Source organism: Pipistrellus kuhlii, unplaced genomic scaffold (assembly GCF_014108245.1).
Source record: "Pipistrellus kuhlii isolate mPipKuh1 unplaced genomic scaffold, mPipKuh1.p scaffold_m20_p_1, whole genome shotgun sequence".
Taxonomy (NCBI): domain Eukaryota; kingdom Metazoa; phylum Chordata; class Mammalia; order Chiroptera; family Vespertilionidae; genus Pipistrellus; species Pipistrellus kuhlii.
In genome coordinates, this window is record NW_023425404.1 from 171,007,832 (window position 1) to 171,033,140 (window position 25,309).

General features: G+C 39.8%; 1 protein-coding gene across 7 annotated transcripts in view; it reads right to left on the minus strand.

Moving 5' to 3' along the window:
• DCUN1D4 (defective in cullin neddylation 1 domain containing 4) overlaps window positions 1–25,309 on the minus strand; it is a 70,675-nt gene that overhangs the window by 33,190 nt on the left and 12,176 nt on the right. For 5 of the 7 annotated variants that reach the window (XM_036416637.2, XM_045572744.1, XM_036416656.2 and 2 more), the window contains exons 2-5: window positions 14,613–14,683; window positions 14,395–14,434; window positions 5,571–5,685; window positions 1,698–1,789 (exon numbers count right to left, since the gene is read on the minus strand). In XM_036416637.2, the coding sequence (XP_036272530.1) occupies window positions 1,698–1,789; window positions 5,571–5,685; window positions 14,395–14,434; window positions 14,613–14,683 (318 nt within the window). The remainder of the gene's footprint in view (window positions 1–1,697; window positions 1,790–5,570; window positions 5,686–14,394; window positions 14,435–14,612; window positions 14,684–25,309) is intronic. The other 2 variants (XM_045572733.1, XM_036416665.2) reach the window with 2 other exon arrangements.

Sequence of the window (25,309 nt, forward strand, 5' to 3'; positions counted from 1 at the left end):
TTACTTGTAAAGGAAGACACACACAACAATCAAAATAGCTGTGCTATGATGGTGGGATTAAGTGTTCTTTTTATGTTTAAAATATTCTGTTTATAATACATTTCATAACAACAACTGTGAGCCAAGAAGAAAGCAAAAGATCTTCATAGTCAAAATTATTCTTCATTCGTTCAGCATTCATGTACCAAACACCTGGAAAAGTGCCCTTCTTTTCTTAAAATCCTCACCAGAGGGTATTTTTTCCATTGATTTTTACAGAGAGTAGGAAGGAGAGAGATGTGAGAGAGACACATCGATTAGTTGCCTCCTGAACACACCCCAACCAGGGCAGATCAAATCTGCAAAGCCAGGTTGTGCCCTTGACTAGAAATCGAACCCAAGACTCTTTGGTGTGTGGGCTGCCACTCTATCCACTGAGCCCAGGGCTCAAACACTTTACTAGGAAGACAAAATGTCTTCAAGAGATTCTTGTTCTTATGTCATAAAAGTGAAAACAGATAAAGTCTAACATTAAGTTTTTGTACTAGTGTCCATGCCCTGCAAAGAAAATCTAGCTGAAACCAGTTCAAGTAATGAAGGTGAATTCACCAGAAAGACATTGGGGTAGCTCATGAAATTTCAATGAACCATAGGAATCAGTATCACAGCCTTTCAAGTCCAGACTAGAAGAGAAAGATTCGTCTCCCACTTCCTGATAATCCCAGAAAATTTTGTCTGATTGGCCAGCCTGAATTATCTGTCAGCCCCTGGAACAATCTCTGTGGCCAAAAGAGGCAAGGCTCTTATCAGAAAAAGGGGAGGGGGGGAGGTTAGGCCATGGGCGGAATCCTCTCTTTAATACCCAGTAAAACGGTATCAGAACTAGTGATGAACAATGTCCTGGAGAAGTACAGGGGCTATTAGGCTAATAAGGGGGCTTTATAGTTAAAGAGCATCTTGCCAGATGGGAAAATGGAGAAAAGCACTCCAAACAAAGGGCTGGCAGGAACTAGTGCTTTTATCCGTAGGTAGCAGGGATTTTTGAAGTGGGGCTGAGCGATGTGGACTGATGTCAGGAATGTAGCTTTGAAGGATGCTGGGAGAGTGAAGTTGATAGGAAATAAGTTAGAAATAGGAATGATAAAAAGAACCTCCAGCTCAAACTTGTCTGAAAATTTTTCTTTCTTTCTTTTACACCACACACAGTCACAAAACAACCAAACCTTAGATTTCAGTATTACACCAGCCAAGCAATTATAATAAGTTGCAATACTGGGACTGAATTTAAAACATTTAAATGACAAAACAAACATTTTCTGCCAAATGATCTTTCAAAATAGAGACACTTAATGTAAGAAATTCTGTTGCATTGCATAATGGTTCAAAGCAGCAAAGCTTATTTTAACTTCAATGTGTAAACCAAATAATCACCCATTACCAGCATCTGAATAGGTTTCCTAGCAATACAAAGTACTTCTCCCAAGTGCATTTCATCTTTTCAGTTTGCTTCTAATGTTCTGAATTCTTTGGCTTAGCAGCTGGCTATAAATAGGACATTTGATTTGTTTCAATGATGTTCTCTCCCTTAAACAGGGATGGACACGGACACACACACACACACACACCCCAAATTTGAAAAGTACACAATTCCTAATCTCCTCTATAGTAGTCCCTGCTTTCAGGAGAATCAGTCTAAGATGATATAAGTGATTACCTACCTGCATATTCATAGAACCACTCTAAGCACCTCTTACTTGAAAAAGCTTCTTCTTCAGTCTTTATTCTAGTTGAATCATATTTTCTATACATGCTAGAAATTGAGAAAGCAGTTTTAAGTTAGTTAAAGTAAAGATTCTGAGTTCTTTTTAAGTAGCAGATAGATTTTATTCACTTACCCAAACCACACATCTATTTTATCCATATTTCAAGCATATTTTAAGTATTTTGCTTCCTGAATTTAGAAGTTTAAGCTTTTATAACTATAGTTTTAAACACAGTGACACCCAACACAGAATTAAATGATAAGTACTTAACGTAAGTTTTTCTCTGATTAACAAATCATCGGTAAGAACTGAAGAGAACAGTTATTTTATAGATCCCCTTCTACCTTACTAGCCAGAACTAAGTACAGAATGACAGTGAGATACTGCAAGAAATGTCTATAGTGTTTTCTTCAATTGATGACCCTACAACTCACTCCTGTCTATTCGATACACTAGGTTCTCCTGACTTCTGTGCCTTATGAGTCAGGCTGGGCAAAGAGCACAGCGTAAGGAAGAACCTGTCAATATTAGATACCTCAAGGGAACATAAGAAAATAAAAAGAAACATCAAACTATGTTCAAGCCTCCAGGAAAAAAAAAAAAATAAGGTGTATAGTTGATCACACAAAGTCTCTTGAATGGTTTCTTCATTAGGATAACCTTAAAAACCTCGGGAAAATTTTAGAGAAGCCCTGGCTTTTGCCATTTTCTCATCATTCCCTACTACTGTGCAAACAGCCAGCATAAGCTGGAAAACTAAACCTGAAAGCACAGCAGCCTCCTCCTTCAACCCATGATCTTTGGCAAGAAGTTCCTATTTCATAATGACCTGGAGCTGAGGACTGGAATATTCCCTACTTGGGGAGGGAAGAGGAGGCAGTATCTTTACAAATAGTGATTTGGATAGAAAAATTATGAGTATATACTTTACTTATCCTTCATTTATATATAAACTAGAGGCCCGGTGCATGAAAATTCATGCACTGGAGGGAGGGTCTCCTCAGCCCAGCCTGCCCTTATCTCACAATCCAGGAGCCCTCAAGGGCGGGAGGTGACCTGGCGATCAGGGGAAGATGACGCCCCATCACACCTCTGCTGCTGCCACTGCCAGCAGTGCAAGTCTCGGCTGGCCCTGGGCAGCTGGGCAGCTGACATCTGAGGCTTGCCTGTGCCTCAGGCCGGCCCTGGGAGGCTGGAGGGCTGAGGAGACTGGGAGACTCCGGAGGCAGGCGCACAGAGTGGCCGGGCCCACCTGGGGGCGGGTCCGGCATTGTCGTGTGCCTGCCACCTGGCAGAGCTGAGGGGACTAGGTGCTGCCATCTTTGAGGGCATGGCAGTCAATTAGCATATTCCCTCCTTATTGGCTATGGGTGCCACCATCTTTGCGACAGTGTGAGGGTCAATTACCATATTCCCTTTATTAGATAGGATTGCCTAAACAGGTATATATAAATATTTATGAATATAATTTTTATTTACATAGTATATAAAAATCACGTAATTCTTTTTAAATAAGTATTTATTCATGACCCACACATTCACCAGAATATCTGTATATACCTCTGATTAGAGATTCTTAGTTTCAATACAAAAAAAGGGACATTGTTATAGGATGGGAAGATATTTAAACTGCATACCACCAGTTTTGTTTTCTTCAATAAAATGTAGACATAATACCTGGAAACAAAGACGGACACTGTCCAAAGGTTCAAATATATATGCTCCTATCCTAATCCTGAACATTCCTCTCTCAACTCAGTCTTTAATTGGTCAATAGTTTAGGGATCTATATATGACAATGTTTGAATTGCTTAAATATACTCTACATCACATGTGTCAAACACAAGGCCCGCGGGCCAAATCCGTCCCGCCAGTCCTTGCAATGTGGCCCGCACCGCGCTGTCATCCCTGCACTCCGCTGCGTTTCCATCACAATGACAGTTTATGACTGTTCAGTAAACCATTCGGCCCGCAATTAAGGCTGGATTTTAGATTTTGGCCCCTTCTCTGATTGAGTTCGACACCCCTACTCTACATAAAAAAGGGTAATGGAATACCACTCAGCTATAAAATTTAAAAAATTAGATATATGCCATAACATGGATGAACCTCAAAAAACATTAAGCTGCCCGAACTGGTTTGGCTCAATGGATAGAGCATCAGCCTGTGGACTCAAAGGTCACAGGTTCGATTCCTGTCAAAGGCATGTACCTTGATTTCAGGCACATATCCAGTGAGGAATGTGCAGGAGGCAAATGATTGATGTTTCTCTCTCTCATTGATGTTTCTTACTCTCTATCCCTCTCCCTTCCTCTCTGTAAAAAAATCAATAAAATATATTAAAAAAACAAAAAACATTAAGCTAAGTGAAAGAAGCAACACAAAAAAGACCAGTTATATAAAATGACTAGAAAAGGCAAATCTGTAGAGCTGGAAAGTAGATTCATGATTGCCTGGGTTGGGGTGGAAACAGGGAGTGAGTGTGAATGGGCACTGAGGATCTAACTGAGGTGATGGAAATCCTCTAAAACTGGTTTGTAGTGATTGTTGCACAACTCTAACAACTTAGTAAAAATCACTGAATTTGTTCACTTAAAATGGATGAACATTGTAGTATCAAAAAAGTTATGGGGAAAAAAACCCGACAAGAATTAAACTCAGATAATGCTAGAGTTATCTCCCTTTGGTGACCATGGGAATGCTGTCATTAAGAGTCTCCCTCACCTGTCTGCAACTCCACTAGCAGTTCTTAAAAGGCTTTAGCATCCTAAATTTTATTAGGCCGTGATGAAAAAATAAACAACATATATAGTCCCAAAATGCAATATGATTATTAGAATTTAACAATTCTTTACAATCACTTTTACACTACTCAGAAGTATAAAGTAACCTAGCTTCGTAATGCTGAAAAGCATTGGTCTACATATTGTTGTGAATATTTTCTATTGTTGTGATTATTTTCTAACTCACTATTACCTTCTTTTGGGTAATATTTTCTACTCATTTGGGATATGAATAGTGACATTATTTTCACATTTTCAGAGTCCCTCTCCCTATCCCTCCAACTGAGGTATAGCATATTAAGTATCAGAGCAAGAAAGAAACAGAAGTCTCATCTAAACTCCTTGATTTATAGATGTGAATTCAGGCTCTTTGGTGAAATGATCTACAGAGCTTGAATAAACAAAGATGGAAAAAGGCAGAAAGGATTAAAACTGATGTTTGTTGCCTGTTTTAAAAAGAGAAGAAAAATGATGCCTAAAATAAACAAGTCTAATAGACCTTTGGAGTTACCGAAATTAACAGATCACTTGTTTAAAAGAGAGGTGGTTAAAAAAAATTAATCTACCAAATCCATTTCTAACAAATCCTCACTCTTCTGAGAATAAACCTGAGGCCAGCTAATACCCCCGGCAGGCTGAGAGCAGTCAGTGCAGGCCGCCTTCTGGCCACTCAGCCCAGTCCCCTGCAGAGGCAATTACAGGATTCCTGTGGTGGTGTTTAGTGAGACACATACCAATGCTGAGGTCCTCTGCAGGCACACACAGCAAGCCCATAAAAGGCAAGGAAGTTGACACCAGTTTGGGTGGATCAGTGGATTAAGATCAAACTGTAATTTCTAATAAGTCAAATTACCTAATGTGTTTTTTAAATAAACCCATGCATAAAATAAGTGACATGAAATAACTACACCTTGAAAGTTTGCCACGCAGAACCAAAACAGTGTTTCAGTTGGCATCTGTACACTTAAAGACCCACATGGATGAGGCAGCATCGTGCTTCTATGACACCAGTGCCATCAATTCTGACCTACTGTCTGCACCATACCTGTCATGTCTACTTTTCTTAGCAGATAAGTCATCTCCAGAGGCAGGTCTTCTCTTTTTCCTTGGCGGCATCACTTTACTGAAGCAATCCGAAGAACTACAAGACCGCAGGCTTCCTACAAAACAAGGAGTCAAAGGGCATGAGATTAAGGTATGCCACATCCCAACACTCCTAAAATAATACCTCCGCCAAACTAGAAGTTTTCATGGCTGGTACTGTAAATGGTTTAGATGTTATCTATAAATGCTATGAGGTAGGGAAAAAAAGGTTTTTAGCATCTCTTTGAGAAAATGTTATAGTCACACAAGTAAGTTACTACCCTCCTGCACCACACCAGAAATAGAAGTTACCACAATTCAATTTACCCCCCAAAGCACTAATAGCATAAATCATCTAGGCGTCCAGCTCCTCCTGCATGTCAGTGATCCTTCGAAAGAACTGCACTGCTCTCTCCTGCAAGCACTTCACTAAGTAAGGCCAGGCCAGCCAGTCACCTTGATTCAAAACACACACAAGAGGCGTGGGTTTGAGGTTTAAAAAAAACAGGATTTGGATTTTGGGGGAAAAAGCCTGACATGATCCTGAGCAAAAATTTCCATACTAATGTTTGGTTTGTTCCTGCCCTTTCACTTGGGGTTTTCAGAAGCATACCCTTCACTTTGTAAAACATATTTAAATGTAATAACAGCCAGGAACAACATGGAACACTTATTAAGACCTTACTGTGAGCCAGGTCCTGTTGTTAACACTTACACGTATTAACTCAAACTCTGAACCTCATAACAAGCTTATATAAAAGAATAACCAACAATGCCGATGCAAATGAGAAAATGGAGGCAGTTAAGTGGATTCAAACCCTGACAGTCTTGTTTCAGACTGTCTTAAACATTATAAATTATAAGATAACTAGAGGCCTGGTGCACAAATTTGTGCATGGGTGGGATCCCTCAGCCTGGCCAGCAACCGGGGCCCATCAGGGCTGCGGGAGGTTGGCTGGCCGGAGGGAGGGACCACAGGAGGTTGGCCAGCCACAAGAGGTTGGTGGGAATGCATTGACCACCAGCGCTGAGCATCTGCCCCTGGTGGTCAGTGTGCATCATAACGACCAGTCAACCAGTCGTCTGGATGTTCGGTCACTTAGGCTTTTATATATAAAGATTAAAATACTCCATCTTGGCACAATTGCTAGCAGATATATTATGTCAATAACCCTGAATGACAGCAAGGCAAAGGTAATTATCTCTACTTGACAGATAGAAAAACTAAGACTCAGGTATCCAAGTACTTGTCACAGTCTTAGAAGTGCTAAGTGTCAATTCTGCACCACAAATCTTACTCATTCCACTGGCCCACTGGTAGAGGCCCTGGGCTCTCAGTGACCCAAGAGGACAAGAACCAAGGGGTGCTGGTTTGAATGATCTGCAGTTAATAAATGAGCCCCCACTCTTCACCTACCTATGTGTTTTGGTCAATGATTGACCTAGTCTGGGTCTCTAGTGTGTCATTTGAAGAATGAGAACTGTGGCCCTAACTGGTTGGCTCAGTGGATAGAGCGTCAGCCTGCAGACTGAAGGGTTTCAAGTTCCATTCTGGTCGAGGGTACCTGCCTGAGTTGCAGGTTCAATCCCCAGTATGGGGCATGTAGGAGGCAGCCAATCCATGATTCTCTCTCATTGTGGATGTCTCTCTCTCTCTCTCTTTCTCTCCCTTTCTCTCTGAAATCTATACACACACACACACACTAGAGGCCTGGTGCACAAAATTTGTACACAGAAAGGGTGGGTCCCTCAGCCCAGCCTGCACCCTTTCACAATCCAGCACCCCTCATGGGATGTCGAACTGCTGGTTTAGGGACAATTACGCAGGGATTCCTGAGCCTTCAGCCATAAACTGGCAGTCGAACTGCTGACACCTAACTGCTCACCTGCCTTCCTGCCTGCCTGATCACCCCTAACCTCTCTGCTGCCTGCCTGATTGTTCCTGAGTGGCAATTAACACTTGGCTGCCTATCTGATCATCCCTAACCACTCACCTGCCTGCCTGGTCACACCTAACTGCCTCTGCCTGCCTGTCTTATAGTCCTTAACCACTTATCTGCCTGTCTGATCACCCCTATCCACTCTGCCTGCCTGCCTGATCTCCCCTAACCAGTCGCCTGCCTGCCTGATCACCCTGAAGTGCTCGCCTGCTTGCCTGATCGCCCATAACTGCCTCTGCCTCAGTCCCCGCTGCCACAGCTTCATCCAGAAGGTTGTCCAGAATGACGTTTGGAAGGTCATTCAGCTATCTGGTCTAATTAACATATTATGATTTTATTATTATAGATTTTTAAAAATAAGAATGAGGACTGCGGTATACATCCATTCAATAGGTTCCAAACATTGTGTGTAGACAGATGGTGGGGATATAAAGAAACATGTTCCAAGTGATATAATGGAGGTATGTCCGTGGTCTCAGGCTGGACCTCAGTGCTCAGTGGATCCTCATAACCGTAGGAATTTGTTAGCATGCCCATTTTTACAAATGAAGAAACTGAACCACAGAGATCAGATGACAGATGAAAAGCAGTAGGTGAAGTCAAAGGTCAAACCCAAGCTCTCAGCAGCAAAGCCCAAGGTCTCCAACACCACTTGTTACCACCCCCACTAAACCTAAGAGCAGAGGCTGAGAAGCAGAGAGAACTAAGGACAGAGCTCTGTGAAGTGTGGAAAGTCAAGGGGTGAAAAAGAAGGTAAAAACCTAGACAAGGAAAAAAACTAGGAGAAGATAATGTCCTAGAAACCGTAAGAAAAGAGTGTGTTTCAACGAGTGGTCAACTGCACACCAACGTCAGCCCAAGAAGCAGTAAAGGCACCCACTGCATTCAGCAATGAAGTCCAGTAGTAATTTGTTGGTGATGGTGAAGGCTAAACTGCAGTGAGCTGGGAAAGGATGTGAAGTGAGGGACAACTAAATGTGGACAACTCTTTCTAGAAAGCGATTGGAAAGGCAAGTCAGTAGCTAATAGTCACAACCCTGTGGTCAGGACTAAATCCCAGTTTCTACCTGGGCTTCCACAATTGTGCTAAGTTACCAGGATAATATGCTTCAAGAAAATACCAGTCAAAAGCACTATTCTGTTATAAAACAAGACTACAGCCTGAATGGGGTGCCTGCCCAGTGCCAGGTACTAGGCGACACATATGTTTAAGGATCCTGCTTGCATGTACAAAGATACACCTTGGTTTGTAGGGTCCCGGTTTGGGTCACCTGTGCACACGCAACAGCTGAGAAAGTATCTTACTGCAGTACTAATGAGATACATGTACTGAGTCCTACAGCAGACTCTCAGTGTTTGTTGAATGTTCCTAAAACATGTGTAAATCAAATTTTGCTTAAAAAACACACACACACAAAAAAAACCAGTGCATTTCCAGAGAATTAAAACACTTATAAATAGATAATAAACCATAATTTCAGATTTTTTTCCATTTCTCATAAAAACAAGTACTTGACTTTAAGTTTCTTGGCAGGTAAGATGTTTTAAAACATATATTCTAGATTGTTTGCATCTTAAAATAACTGTGATTTTTTTTTATAATAAAAATACTTAAATCTAAGTGAATGTTTTACAAATTTGTATTTATTTATGTAGTTAAATTTAAACTTTAGTCTCAGAACTTGCATCACAATCTATTTCAATTAAACTGTCTTTAAACTTTAAAAAGTTTAATAAACAAATGAAGAATGCTATGGGATGTTTATCTTCTTTAAATAATGAACTATTTTAACCCTTTGAAGTATCTACTTAAGTACAATTTGACATTACAGGCAGAGGCAAAATATTAAGGCTGACATTTCAAATAAAAGCGATTTACTAGCAAACTTTAAGAAACCCAGAAATTGCCGAAACCGGTTTGGCTCAGTGGATAGAGCGTTGGCCTGCAGACTGAAGGGTCCTGGTTCGATTCCGGTCAAGGCCATGTACTGTGGTTGCGGGCGCATCCCCAGTGGGGGGTGTACAGGAGGCAGCTGATCGATGTGTCTCTCTCATCGATGTTTCTGGCTCTCTGTCCCTCTCTTCCTCTCTGTAAAAAGTCAATAAAATATATATATATTTTTAAAAGAAACCCAGAAATTCATTTGAAATTATCAGAGCTACAAATTTTCATTATCTGACAATCACCAAGGAAAGGCAGTGATAAAAAGATTTTAGGGAGCTGCCTTAAAGCTGGAAAAAAATGTTTGGCAGAATCATATAAAAAAAGAAAGCCTCTTTGTAATAATAAAGAACAAGAAAGACGAAGAATAATCCCAACTCCTAATCCCAAACTATGAGTCAGGCCCCTTAATATTACTATATTGATTGATATTCTGGTGTCCAGTCTAACTATTTCTATATTATATGAAGAGGGAGTGAAAACCCTCCCAACTCTCCCATCATTAGAAGCTCTTTCTTCATCCTTTCCTATTATATGATCCTTAGGAAGGCAATATAAATTGTTCATATTTTTCACTCAACTGTTATAATCTCAGTTCAAGTTTATTTCCTTTTAGTTCAGTGTTCAAAGAGAACAAATAAATTCTTCTATTAACCAACTTTACTTCAAATAAATCAGGTACTGAATGAATATAGCCATTCTTTCCACATTAAACAATTAGGAATACTGCCAACTTTTTCCAACAGATCTATCCTAATATTTGGTCCCAGAAATTAATTTTAAAGAGCAACTTGAATTTACTTGCATTAAACCAAAGGCCCTTTGGTGTCTACTACCCAGCTTATTGTTATGATAGTAGTTTAACTAAGCATGTTATTCTCAATAAATGCTAGCTAAGTAGTTAACTCCACTGTCTGTCTGTTTTTCTCTCTCTCTCTTTTATATATATATATATATATATATATATATATATATATATATATATATTTTTTTTTTTTTTTTTTTTTTTTTTTTACAGAGAGGAAGGTAAAGGGATAGAGAGTTAGAAACATCGCTGAGAGAGAGACATCGATCAGCTGCCTCCTGCACACCCCCTACTGGGGATGTACCTGCAACCAAGGTTGCCGCCCTTGACAGGAATCGAACCTGGGACCCTTTAGTCCCCAGGCCTATACTCTATCCACTGAGCCAAACCCGTTTCGGCTCTTTTTTTTTTTTTTTTTTTTTTTTTTTTTAATCTTTTCACTTGTGAGCCTCAAATTAAAAAAAAAAAAAAAAAAAAAAAAAGTCCTGTTTAAAATTCATTTCCTGTAAAACACGTAAAATTATGTGCCAAATTTCTAGTCATCTCCAAATAAAAGGTCTATAAAATTAGAGTATTTTTCTGAATTTCCCAAACAGTATAAATTCATGTTTCAATATAAAAATCTTACTGTTTAATTTTTCATTTTAGTGACTATTGTATCATAGAGCCTTTTTCACATAATAACATTTTACACGGTTCATTGTGCCACTTCAATACTTTTTAGATAGCTATTTCAACCTCACTTTTGACTGAACAATGTCACAAAGATATAGTAATTTTAACTGATAAATGGATTGCATTTTTAGATACCTTACCAGTACCTAATATTTTATTCCATTTTCTTGAACAGATTGTTGAACTACTTGCTTGCTTGAGTAAAACTATTAGTGTCTAAATGAGCAATTTTTACCCTACTATATAAGGCAAAAAAATCTCTTTCTCTCTAAATAATATTGATTCTGACAGGTATTCTCTTCCTTCATCATTTTTTGTCCTCTGCCTTTTTTTCTCTTTCCCAGTATTTTGGGCTAATTCTCCAACATTAACTCTGTCTGCCTGTCTTTTATTTTTCTGGTAAAAGAAAGATTGAAAGCACCAAAGAAAAGTGGCAGAGGAGTCAGAGCAGGGAGATGCTAGCCTCTTTTGCACGTAAGAGTTTGGCTCTTCCACGTTCAGTTGTTACAGCTACTGCTCAGACTATTGCTGGGCCAAGAGATTCGAACAGACATTACAGTAGTTAACTTTCTCAGATTTCCAAACAGTATAGAATTTATGTCATTTCATTTTTAAAGTACAGTCATTATAGGTACGGTAATCACTAGTGATGCTATAACCAGATGGAGAAATGTTAATGAAACTGGCAACTCTAAGAAATTACTAACACTAACTGATATTGACAGGCACCTACGAGGTACTAGGCACTGCACCAGCATGTCATACATCAAACATCAGACATATCCACTATGCCCACTGGGCGAGAGACGAGGCATGCGGTTAAATACATTGTCCATTTTTATTTTCCTAATTTTAACTTACAGTTATTAAATTGCCATATTCAGATTAAATATGTAAATGTGAAATGACTATAGTAACCGCACTCATTTTAATCCAAAGTTCAAAGTTAACTATATAATGTAAAAGACTCAGAACTTAAGAGGTTTTATTACCTTAGCAAAGGGGGGACAACCCAAAGACTTTACAAAGACAAAGTTGTTTTAAAAATCAAAACTACACTAACTCTTAAGTTTAACAATATCCCTAAAGCCTACCAACATACTGTCCCAAAACAGGAGAGAAGTGTGCTTTTTCTCTTAACTCTTAAAATTGGCCCTGAAATTTTTATTTCAGCATTACTGGTCCTAGCTAAAGGTTGAACACACTTAAATGTGTATCAATAGAAACATATCATGATATATCCATAAATTAGAAAACTAAGCATTAAAAAAATAAAGCAAAAGCTTTACAAAGGTGCTACAGTATATCTTCAAGATACACTGAGTGACAAAAGACAAAAGGCACATAGAGATATACACTTGTTATTTGGGGTAAAAAAAATATGAATATCATCATCACCATCTGAGAAACAAATATAAGAATGTAAGAGTTACTTCTAGAGTAGGGGTGTCGAACTCAATCAGAGAAGGGGCCAAAATCTAAAATCCAGCCTAAATCGCGGGCCGAATGGTTTACTGAACAGTCATAAACTGTCACTGTGATGGAAACGCAGCGGAGTGCAGTGATGACAGCGCGGTGCGGGCCACATTGCAAGGCCTGGCGGGACGGATTTGGCCCGCGGGCCTTGTGTTTGACACATGTGCTCTAGAGAGTCAAGAGTGTAGTAGTGGTGGGGATGAAAAATGGGGTAATGAAAGGCAACAGAAACCTTCTTTTTTTGTTTTATACCTTTTTCACATTTCTTTTAAAAGCATGTGCATACATTGCTTTTCAATTATTAAGAAAATTGCTTTTGACCATCTTTGAATTGATTTGTACTTATTGAAACAAAGGAACCTTCTGGCCTGCCTTCTAGAACACTCCCACAGTCTCTGCCCCTGTCTCCCTCCTTCCCAGGAAGGAGGACTGTGTGATCTCACTGGCGCTCCAGGGGTGAGGAACTGACCTGAGGGGCCCAGCCCTGCTGCGCCCCTTTCAGATGGGCCTGCCAACAGAAGCCCCGCCCCTCCCACTGTCACAGTGGGGTTTAGAGAGGAAACAGAGGGGATGCTGGCCTCTGCTCATCTTGTTGTGGTGGTAACTGATGTAAGACTAGTATATATTGTAATTCAGGAATATAAATACTGAAAAGCCTCTGCATTTTTTTTAAAATATATTTTATTGATTTTACAGAGAGAGGAATTGAGAGAGACAGAGAGTTAGAAATGTCGATGAGAGAGAAACATCGACTAGCTGCCTCTTGCACACCCCCCAATGGGGATGTGTGCACAACCAATGTGCATGCCCTTGACCGGAATCGAACCTGGGACCTTTCAGTCCGCAGGCCAACGCTCTATCCACTGAGCCAAACCGGTCCCGGCTAGCCTCTGCATTTTTTGCTGCACAACTTAAGCTGTGTTTTCCAACGAACTTGTTACTTCAATCTCCACCTTGCACCTAATTTTCAATGGATTCTGAACCAATTTGGAGGGGAGGAAGGGGAGAGTTCTAAATCCCAACAGCATCAAAGATAAATTGCTAAATGAAAAAAGAATGATACTGTGCTGTACAGTCTGATCTCATTGATGCCAAATTTTAAAAACCACTACTATAAAAGTATATGCATGTATAAAAATGTCTGAAAGAACAAACATTAAACTGGGGGAAGGCTGGATTGGGAGATGTGAGAGAACTGTCACTTTTACTTCTAAATTTACTTTTAGGCTATTCAAAAATTCTCCAACAACCTTATAGTCATACATCATTGTGGTAATTCTCAAACATTTTTTAAATATACTTTCATTTGTGCTGGAAGTTTTAGAAACTACAAGTGTAAGTTCTAAACTTTATGACTTAGAAAAGTGGTTCTCCAAGTGTGATCTACCGCATCTGCATCTTCTGGGAGCCTGTCGGATATGCAAACTCTGAGGCCCCACCCCAATCTACAGGCTCAGAAACAGTGGGGGTGGAATTTAGCAATCTGTTTAAACAAGCCCACACAACAGAGCTAGGGAATAGTCAAGTTTCAACTTTCCTATTCATAAATCCTTAGGACCTATTCAACACACACATACTCCCTACCTATCAAATCATTTTATCTCAACAAACATTTATAGAATACCTTTCAAACTATATTACTGTAGTGACTTCTCAATGTAAAATAAAATATTTCAGTAGAGAAATGACATCTTGAAACCACTAGGGAGAATCCTCATCTCCTTTAAAGGGCCGGAAGAAGAGTGCCTTAGCCAAGCCCCAGAACAGATTTCCCTCCCACTGAGAAGGAACTGTAACATGGCTGCCTCACACACACTGGAAAAATCCTCAACCAAGTAGCAACTTGTTAACGGAATGTATGACAATGCTGAGCATTCCCAACTATCCTTTGTAACTTTATATTAGGAAGGCTATTTTAAAATTAAGGAATATTTGCATTTACAGATACCTGTTTGGTGATCGTCTTGACCAACGTCTTCGGTTAGATTCTGCAAGAAATATGTTCACTATTACCAAGAAATCACACCATCACAACAAGTTTTAAAATTCACTATTTTCACAAATAGCTGTTATCTTAATATCCATAACCTAATTTTTTTTTATCAACTACAGTTAAAACAACTATTTAAACAGTTGTGTAGTTTTGTCATTAAAAGATTGACTTACTAGCTTATTAAGGGTGTGGTAGATCTTATGAATATTTGCCAGTGTTGAGAGATGAGAATTCAGCTGAAAGTCTTTAAAAAGAAAAAGAGGAAAATTCAGTGTCATTTATTTCCCACACTGCAAAGACTATAAAAAGAAGAAAGCTCGGATGTAATGATAAACAAATGTTTTGAAACAACTGAATCTCCATTAACTTGATACTTAGTAAGTAAAATACAACATGCAACTACTGGCCTATCTCCTAGAAATGATCTGACAATAAAATTAAGTTCCCAACCAATGTTCATGAAATTTTCATGAGAATTGTAAGGTAAAACAAAATACTTCAATAGTGATAAAATCCTACCAGCAAAGAACTTAAACTTAATAGAAAAATATCAACAATGTTAGCAAATTAAATAAGTTATACAAATAGAAAACAGATCTCAAATGAAACATGTTCACTTTCTCTTTCCTTTTCTCTTCCCAGAGTTACTAGCAAAATATCAAGCACCCAACAAGAAAATAATAGAAAATCATCTCAACCATTCAAAAGCTCTTGCAATATATTTCTTTTCTTGGCTCTAATACAACAGGGAAAGCAAAAAAAAAAAAAAAAAAAAGGAACCTAAGCCCCTCCCCCTCCTGTTAGTCAAACACAAACCAAAGAATTATCCTGCAAACTCTGAGTCTGGTAGGCTGAGCCCTGTGATGGAATCTATGGTTACTTGTACCACAATATTCAATGTGCCACAGAGACAGAAACACAGAAACAGAAATCACACTCAGAGAAACACAGCCAAAGCAAAGAAATGCATCAGCTACTGAATCATCTCCAACAGTTGCAAAATTACACTCTAAGTCAGACATACAAGAAGAATTAAATTGCTCCATCTTGGAATCCTGCACAACATAAAACTTCAGTTATACCGTTAGGCTTTTAAATTTCTAATGTCAAATGATTTTTATAAATTATGCTTGCATACATATAAAAGTGAGTTAAAAGTCTATAAATAACTTCATATTTGAATAAGCATCAACAGATGTATTTTCACAAAATATCAAGATTTACAATACATTAGTTGCTTGTCTTTTCTATCATAAAGGTTAGTAGTCTTGAAAATAACCTTGAAAAAATACTGCAACTCTCCAAATTATGCCATTCTCATAAAAAAGAAAAAATATATCACCCTACTATTTGTAGTCTAAATTTTTTATCAACCACATTTTACTTGGGACATGTATCGGATGTCAAGAACAAACCCGAGAGAAGACTACAATACAAGTTGTCTGTGCAGAGGGACTGGACTCTAGGCAGCTGCTTTGAATCTGGAAAGCGGGCTGATTTCCCTGCCAGTATTTAGAAAGCTTTACTTTCTTCTCTAAATCATGGCAGGAATCCAGGTCTTGGCCAGCCTGACAGGGCAAAGGGGCCAGCAGGCAGCAGAGCCCTGACATTCACACTCAATTGTCAGGAGCAGCCGGCCATACATAGATGCTACACACACATGTACTGCTCTGGCCCACCTGGCCACAACCAAACACCTAACACCGCAGTCACAGCCAGTGAGAATGCTCCACAAGAGTTTTTGGCTGAGAGACAACCAGAGCACGACCTCCTCAGGCTCTAAATGGGTTTCAATATAGACAAGTGTTAATTGTTTGGCGTCTAAATAGCTTCACCATATTTAAAGCAAATGGTGACATAATGTGGCACAGACCATCTCCATCTTAGTGCATTGCAGAGAAGTTTTAAAGTATTTGGGGGTGTGGGTATATGTATATGTATGTGTGTGTATTTACTTACTTATGCTTATATTTAATAAGCATGGATTGAGATCACTAAAGCTAGAAACAACAGCTCTCTCCTGGCCTGCAAGAGGCAATGGGGAGCTTAATCATATACCACCCCCTCCCCCTGCATCTACTACTGAGCCAAACCCCCCTTTTTACACTCCCAATTTAAAAATAAGAAGACAAGTGATACATTCCATTATCGTCTTGAACTTAAAAACAAAGACAGAAAACTCAAGGACCTGGATTCTTTTTTTTAACTGAGGCCTCACAGGAGGGGAGAAAGGGGCTTGGCAAAGATCATAGAGCAATGTGGCTTCCAGCCCCACACCCCACCACCTACCCATCCTATACTTTTTCCACCACCTTGATGTTAATTCAACTGTCAAAATTCAACATAAGAGGATCTAAACAAAATAGCTAAATCCTTCTACACATACACACAGATACATGTAAACATATACACACACACACAGTTCCTACCCAAATATTACTGTGCTTAAGTACATCTCTTTGGACTCTGACAGTTCATTTGAATCTTAGGTCTACCAGTTATTTAACCTAAATTTCGATGTCCTTGTCTGTAAAATGAGGTTACAAAGCTTAGGTGTGACAGACATTCATTACAAAGCCTGGACCATACCAAGAGCTCAACAAAAGATATAAATTACCACTATATTTGTTTATGCCATTTTCCACACCACATAGCTATCTAAAATGGTCTCTCATTCCCATAGGCCCAATAAAGCCCATCTCAGAAACCCCAAAGTTGATGCTCTCTCCTCTGTGAATGAGGCACATGGCCTGGCACATCTCCACGGTTTTGGTGGCATTGCCATATTCACATATCATGATGTTCAGAATGACAGTCAAAGATAATCTCCACAACAGTGAGAAAAATATACAGGAGCAAAGTAACACCAGGATCTGTACATGAAGTTTCACTTTACAGGCAAGGAGAGTAACAAGGTTCATTTCCCAAATCACAAAATGTGTGTCAGCACTTCTCCACTTCCCTATCAGATGTCAACTACCATCAACACCTTGTCATCACTTCTCACACACACACACACACACACACACACACACACACCCCAAAGGAACCAGCAATGTAAAGAAATTTTCTTTAGTTTCATAAAGAAGGATACACAAATTCAAGGAAGAAAGACAAAAATGGTATTAAAAAATAAATCCACAAAGATTAACACATATCAAATTTATGGTTCATCTGTTCAGTGCTCAGGGCAAGTAATAGACCTTAAAATCTAAAACAGATTTCGCATCCTGAAGGAATAGATATTAAGGATAAAGAGCAAATTCTTTACAGAGAACATACTTAGGAAAGCACTAACTGATTCATAAAAATCTCCGGCTCATATTTCTATTGCGAAGGATAATGCTAGGCTAAGCCAACTTTATTCCATGATCAAATGGCTCTCCACAGGAAAGCAGTGACTGGGCTCGACTCTCCTGTGTGACAAGCAAACTCTATATTCTGTATTAAAAGCAACAAATGACTCTGTAAAAAGGCACAGTTTGCTTGATAAATAGCTTGCCTAAATTATTTTCTGGGTATTTTTAAAATATCCAACAAAGGCTGTCTGGGCATAAAGTTTCTGGTGCTTGTTTGCTTATTTTTATTACCGTTTGCTGTGATCTATCCTATATAATAAAAGTGTAATATGCTAAGTGTCAGGTCAAACATTCAATCAATCAATCAAAGCATAATATGCTAAAGATATCCTAAGGCCACTCAACTGCTCACTATAACATGCACTGACCACCAAGGGGCAGGCAGTCGACCAGTCGCTATAACATGCACTAACCACCAGGGGGCAGACGCTCCGATCAGTAGGTTAGTTTGCTGCTGGGGTCATGGGGCCCCGCTGACCAGGACTGAGCACCACCCTGCATCCTCCCGTGGTCTCTCCCCGGCTGGCCAACCTCCTATGTCCCTCCCCGGTCCCGATCGTGCACCAGTGGGGTCCCTCAGCCTGGCCTGCACATAGTCACTTAGAAGATACAGCTGGGAGGTGATCTCAATTATAACAGCAACAAAAAGCAATAATACATGTAGGAATAAACTTACATACATAAAGTCAAATGAAGAAACAATGAAAGTTTGCTAAAATACCTAAATGTAGAGATATTATATTCTTGAAATGGAATGACACAGTATTGTACATCAAACATATCTACCTTTACTGACCTATAAATTAAATGCAATCAAATTCCTATTCTTTGTGCCTCCCAGTTCCCCACCCCAAGAAAGAGGTGGGAAAAGGGAAGGAGTCAGACAAGCTTGGCAGAAGAACTTGCCCTATTAGATATCAATATATAGGTTAAAGCAGAGGTTGGTAAAACCTGTATAGAGGGTCAGATCAATAATAATTGGACTTTGCGCTGAAACCGGTTTGGCTCAGTGGATAGAGCGTCGGCCTGCGGACTGAAGGGTCCCAGGTTCAATTCTGGTCAAGGGCATGTACCTTGGTTGGGGGCACATCCTCAGTGGGGGGTGTGCAGGAGGCAGCTGATCGATGATTCTCTCTCATCGATGTTTCTAACTCTCTGTCCCTCTCTCTTTCTTTCTGTAAAAAATCAATAAAAATATATTTTAAAAATAATAATAATAGGACTTTCTGGGCTATATGCTCTCGGGTGCAACTACTTTGCCATTGTAGATAAAAAGCAACCATAAACAATACGCAAACAAATGAGTATGGCTGTGTTCCAATAAAACTTTATAAAAAAAAACTAGGTGGTGAGCCAGATTTGGTCCAAGGGCTATAGTTTGTCAATGTCTGATATAAAGGTACCCCTTTATCCATGGCTTTGCTTTCTGTGGTTTCAGTTGGCCAAAAATATTAAGTGAAAACTCCAAAAATAAAACTGATAAGCTTTAAGTTGTGTGATGAGATCTCATGGCTGCCTAGGATGTGCACCATTCCTTTGTCTAGTGTATTCACACGGTAGAAGCTCACGACCCGTTGGTCACGTAATAGCTGCCATCTTGGTTATCAGGTCATCTGTCCTGTATTACAGTGTTAGTGTGTAAGTAATATTTATTTTACTTAATAATGGCTCAAAAGCTCAAGATCAGTGATGCTAGCAATTCAGATATGCCAAAGAGGAGCTGTAAAGTGCTTCCTTTAAGTGAAAGGGTATGCATGTCTAAGATAAAACAGCATATATAGGGTTCAGTGTTATCTGCAGTTTCAGGCATCCACCAAGGATCTTGGAAATTATCCCCCATGGATAACAGGGGACTACTGTATAGCAACTAAAATGTATGGTATGTGTGCAAGAAGACAAACCAATGGAAGAGCGTTGATAAACATGTATGTATGTTATATGTGTATGTAGAAGCACACAATCGATATATGATAAAATTGCACTTGAAATCAATGGGGAAAAGATAATTACTCAGTAAACACAGGGGCAACTAGCTAGCATGTGAACAAATTAAAATTAAATTCCAATTTCACCCAAAAGATACTGAAGGAAGGGGAAGGCATTCAAGGCAAAAGAAAAGTCCTTATCATGGACTCAGGGCTCTGCACACTCTGCCCTCTACCTCATCTATCCAATCTCACCTCCTACTCTTCCTCCCCTCGCTCACTCCTCTCAGTCAGTGAGCTTCCTGCTGCTGTGAGCACTCCAAACATACCCCTCCCTCAGGAACTTGAACATGCTGTTCTCTTTGCCTTGAGCCCTGTTCCCTCTAATAATAATAAGGCTTGTTCTCATACATCATCAGACTGCCATTTAAATAGCACCTTCTTACAAATTATTGCCACACCCAACAAACAGGAATCCTTCACTCTTTATCACTTTACCATGCTTTACTTCTTTTTATGGCATTAGTACCAACTAATAGGATATATTATGTCATATCTGTCATCTTCCTCTACCAATAGAATGCACGCTTCATGAAGGACTACTGTATCCCAAGTACCTAGAATAATACTTGGCACATACTAGGTGCTAAAGGAATACTCAATGAATAACTGAATGCAGACACAAAGACACCAAGACCTAAATTCAGTATGTTCATAATATTTCAACGCATCCACACCATTAGAACTTCAAATGTGAGAAGCAGCATGGTGATAGAGGAGACTCAAAAGAAAGGCGAAGGTAAGGGGAAAAAATAAGACACTGAATCCTGCTTCAAAGTTTAGATTTAAGCTCCTACAGATCACCTCAGGATATGCAAATGTAACAGATAAACATGGCACATTCAAGCAGCAGCAATTCTACTCAATGATAATCCATCTACAAGAGTTTTACATGAATAAAAAAACAGAATTATGGCACAAGATTTTGAAGAAATTTTACTACACTGAGCTAGCCTTCCAAAACCCTGAGGGTTCTTAATCTACAGAACCTCGGCCCTAGCAGAAGGCTGGTGAAAAGTTTGAGAAGCACTGCTCTAGGTCTGAGTACCATGCATATTGTTTAAATCAGGAGCATTTTAGGAAGATCATTCTATGCCAAATGTGTGGCACAGATGATGAGTGGCCTGGATTTAGAATGGCCTTTCATGAAGACTACTGGAAGTGATTGAGGTGGAAATAATTAGGGCCTTAAGTTAGACTGTGGCAGTAAAAGTGAAGAGGAGAAATCCTAAGTACAGTGAAACTACAGAATATCCACATTCAACTCATACAAATTCAACTTTATTCACTTGGCAACAAAAAGGAGGGAGAGAGATAGACAACATGGATCCAATAGTTGCTCGGTTTCCATGTACCAATCACATTTTGTGCATCTCACAACATTGTATGAGTCTAGTATTTAAAGATGTATTTTTCATAAAATGTGGTCCCTAAACACAAACCAGCTGCTTCAACTGGTGCTCCACTGAAGAGCCAGCATTCTATTCCAATGCTGGAGTAAAGACTGTGCTGGATTTATCAGAGAGAACCTCAAGTGGGGCTCCTTCTGAAGGTATTCCCAGGGATATTTCTAATACGTGTGATTGTCACCTGATATACAGTCTTTAGAACTAACTTGGGTGCCAAATGTGATTGCACTGTAAGGGAACCACTAAGACTGCATTCAGGAGATGAGAGAAAGGAGCTGTGTTGCATATTCTTTTGTCCACTTCTCATTTTATTAGCTCAAGTAGGTCAAATAGCAGCGATGGCCAAGCTGGGAGTAAATCACATCTTCTAGTTCCCAATCCAAAGTCCACTCCTCCACACTGGCTTATTTCTAATCAGAGCAAACAGTGATCTATTTTCATGCTCCATAAAGGAAAAATAAGCAACAGCATTTCCCATCCACACATGTTAATAAACAAGCACACAAACTTAGGGTAATTTTTGTTAAGTTACAACAGGCAAAATCATTTTTTTAAAAAGAGATACCATCAGTAACACCAATGTTATTTCTATTCAACGTGCACTTCTTTCTTCTGATCTCTAAGGATTGATAAAAGTATTTTATTATTAGCTAGACTCCAGTTGATCAATCAGTGAGCAATGCTCTCAGGTATAAAAGTTTTTAATGAAGCAATATGCACAGGTATGTACTTAATAACTGCTTTTTGATGACAATAAAAATGATCAAATCAGTAAAGGCTTGGGGTGAGGTAGCCATTGGCCACTGAGATAATGAGAGAATAATAACCACATTATTGCCAAAAAAAAGTCAAATAGAATTGGACAAAATTAAAGATTATCAAAATCAGCACCCAATTCTAAATGTTTTTGAAACAGAACAAGACATGACCTAGTGTAGTGGGGCTAGGCCTCTCTTACTGGATGGGATTCAACAAGGAATGCTTAAGGATTCTCTAAGCCCTGGGTGAATGGCCATCCTCCTGAAACGGAGTTTCACCCAGAGATACAAAAAGAGAAAATAATTTTGTATTAATGCCAAGGGTGTAGTGCAGTTGAAAGCCACTGTTTAGGTTTGCCCTGTCTCCTTCCTTCCAGAGAACAGGAACCTTCTTTCCTACAGGCTTCAGATAAACAGAGGATGAAAATGTCAATGATGTCAAGTAGAGGACCCCGCCCACCTGCAAAGGACCTTTGATTTCAACCAGAGATTTTGGATTTGTTACTGCAACATAAAAGAAAAGAATCCAAGTCTTCAGCAAGTCCTTACAAAGCCCCACATAACCTGTCCTAAGTTATCTGACCTAAGTCATCTCGCTCACTCCACTCCAGCCACACTCCTCCTTGAATACTCAAATGATTTCCTACCTCGGGCCTTTGCATTTGCCTGTGCCTTCTGTCTCCATAACCTCTGATGCTCACAAGACCTGACAGGTTACTTGGTTGAAATATCTACTCAAATATCACCCGGTCAGAGAGATCTCCTCTAACCTATCCAAACCAGCACTTCCATCCCCCACCGGATTTATTAGATTACATAGCACTCGCCACTTTCTGATGCTTTTTAACAGTTTTATTGAGATATATTTCCAAGCCATACAATTCATCCTTTTTTAAAGTACATGTCAATAGTTTTCAGTGCATTCACAGAATTGTGCAACCATCACCACAATCTAATTTTAAAATATTTTTTATCACCCCATTAGTAGCCACTCCCCATTTCTCCCCTCCACTCCTCCAGCCCTAGACCACCATGAATCCACTTTCAGTCTCTATAGATGGGCCGATTCTGGAAATTCTATAACAACGGAATCATACCGTTTGAGGTCTTCTGTGACCTTGACATTATTATTTTATGTATATTTACATATTTAAGCTTCATCACTCTCTCTAGAGCTCAGCTCCATTAGGACAGGGGCTTTCTTTTGCTTTGTTCTCTACTGTATCCCAATACATGGAACAGCAAAAGTCTAGCGCACAATAAGCAGGGGGATGAATGCTTTAAAAATATTCAGTCACTGCAGTTAGCAAGTGAAAGTTACTTTGTAATCTTGGTGAAGATTTTGAAAACAGAACTGAGACCAGAATGAAGTGGGCTGAGGATCCAGTAGGGTGGGCGAGGGAACAATCTACATGAAATATAAAAATTTTGTCCCAGAAGCATTACTGTGAAAGGGAGACTAAAAATGCACATGGGATTGAGTGAGAGAGTGCAGATTTGGGTTTTATGACCAGGAGACTAGAACATGTTTAAAATGCTGGTATTATATTTGCTTAGCATTCTAGAAGGTGCTTAATATCCTGGAAGGCAAAGTGTAAAAAGCAGGTCAGATCACAAGTCAGTCCAGATCTGCATATGAGCTCAAACGTGTGATTTTAAAAGAAAAGCACAAAATACAATTTTAAATAATAAAGATCATTAAAATTGAGTTCTACCTCAAAATGACTTGGAATATAAAATCCACCATAAAGTGAAGCCTAGTATTTTGTTTTTTGACACTATAAAAAGTAGTGTTTTAAATGATTCACAATACCAATTTACATCTTTGCATAACAATTGATAGTCATTTAGCTATATGAGATGGAACAGGTATACATCTCATTTATAGAAACAATTGTATTCCTATTTGAGGCTAAATTATTAAAACACAAAGCTGTGAAATGTTTTCCATATTGCAAAAATAGGAAGACCCAAAAGCTAGGTCTGTGGGTCAGTTTCACTCAACCCTTGGATGTGGAAATTTATACTAATAAAAGGGTAATACGCTAATTAGACCAGACATCCTTCGGGACAAAACCATGGTGGTGGGCCAAGGCAGAGGCAGTTAGGGGTGATCAGGCCGGCAGGGGAGAGCAGTTAGGGGGATCAGGCCAGCAGGCAGGTGAGTGGTTAGGAGCCAGTGATCCCTGTGTGATCAGGCCTAAACCGGCCGTCAGACATCCCCCAAGGGGTCACGCATTAGAGAGGGTACAGGCTGGGCTGAGGGACAACCCACTCCCATGTACAAATTTCATGCACCAGGCCTCTAGTCTCTTTATAAAATGGATAATAATGGTGCCATCCTCATGCGGGTTAAATGTGCTGCAATGTGCTGGGCCTGGCACTGGGTAATAGCTACCTGAGTGCTGGCTGGCTGTGATGTCACATGGTGAACAGGAATGGTCTGCGCTCCCGGCCCAGTGCAGGGCTCAGGAAGAGCTGCTAAAGCTTTGAGCTCTCTCCCCAACAGTTCAAACCAAACCAAACTTACTAATTAAGTTACTTAACACCAATCCAGTGACTGCACATCAGAATCACCCTGGGAGCTGGGAAAAAATGCCAGGGCCAGGGCCCCAATCCAGATCAATAAAATAAGTGTGTGTGTGTGGGGGGGGAGAAGGGGGAACGCGGGGGTGGGGGGGGGAGGGTTGTGAGGAGCATGCACTGATCTTTTCTCAAGCAGCCCAAATAATTCTAATGTGAAATCAGAGAGTTTAGTTCTGTTCCCACCCTTGACTCAATCCCCAAACCGCTGGCAGCCAATATATTCCTGGAACAACCTCAGCACAAAACAGACAGGAATCCAACTCATTCACAAGTGTGTGTGTGTGTGTGTGTGTGTGTGTGTGTGTGTATGTGTGTGTGTAGGGGGAGGGAGGAGGAGGGGATTAAGACTCAGGGAAAAGATTACAAAGCTGAAAAGCTGGGCAAAAATGAAAAGTAACGAAATAGCAGTGATGAAGGTATTAACTGTCATCAATAAATATTTGCTATTTATAAGGCACAAAGCCCAAAACATAGTGGAAAGGGGAAAATCACTAAAGAGTGGGAAGCAGGTCATCTTAGGTGACTCAGCGTTTTCCCTGAACACAAGATCCAAAGTTAAAGCCATCCAAGCACACCGCGCTGGCTTTTTCCTAACTCCCCCACAGGACCCATAAAACAAGCGGGGAGGAGAAACCACCGCGCCGGATCTTCCACCTCACAGCCTGTGCCCGCCGGCCGCAGCCATCTCAAAGGAGCGGCCACTTCAGGACACCCAGTCTGGCTGCACTCCAAATGTGACAAGGTACAAAAGGCCCTAGATTCATTCCCTTCAC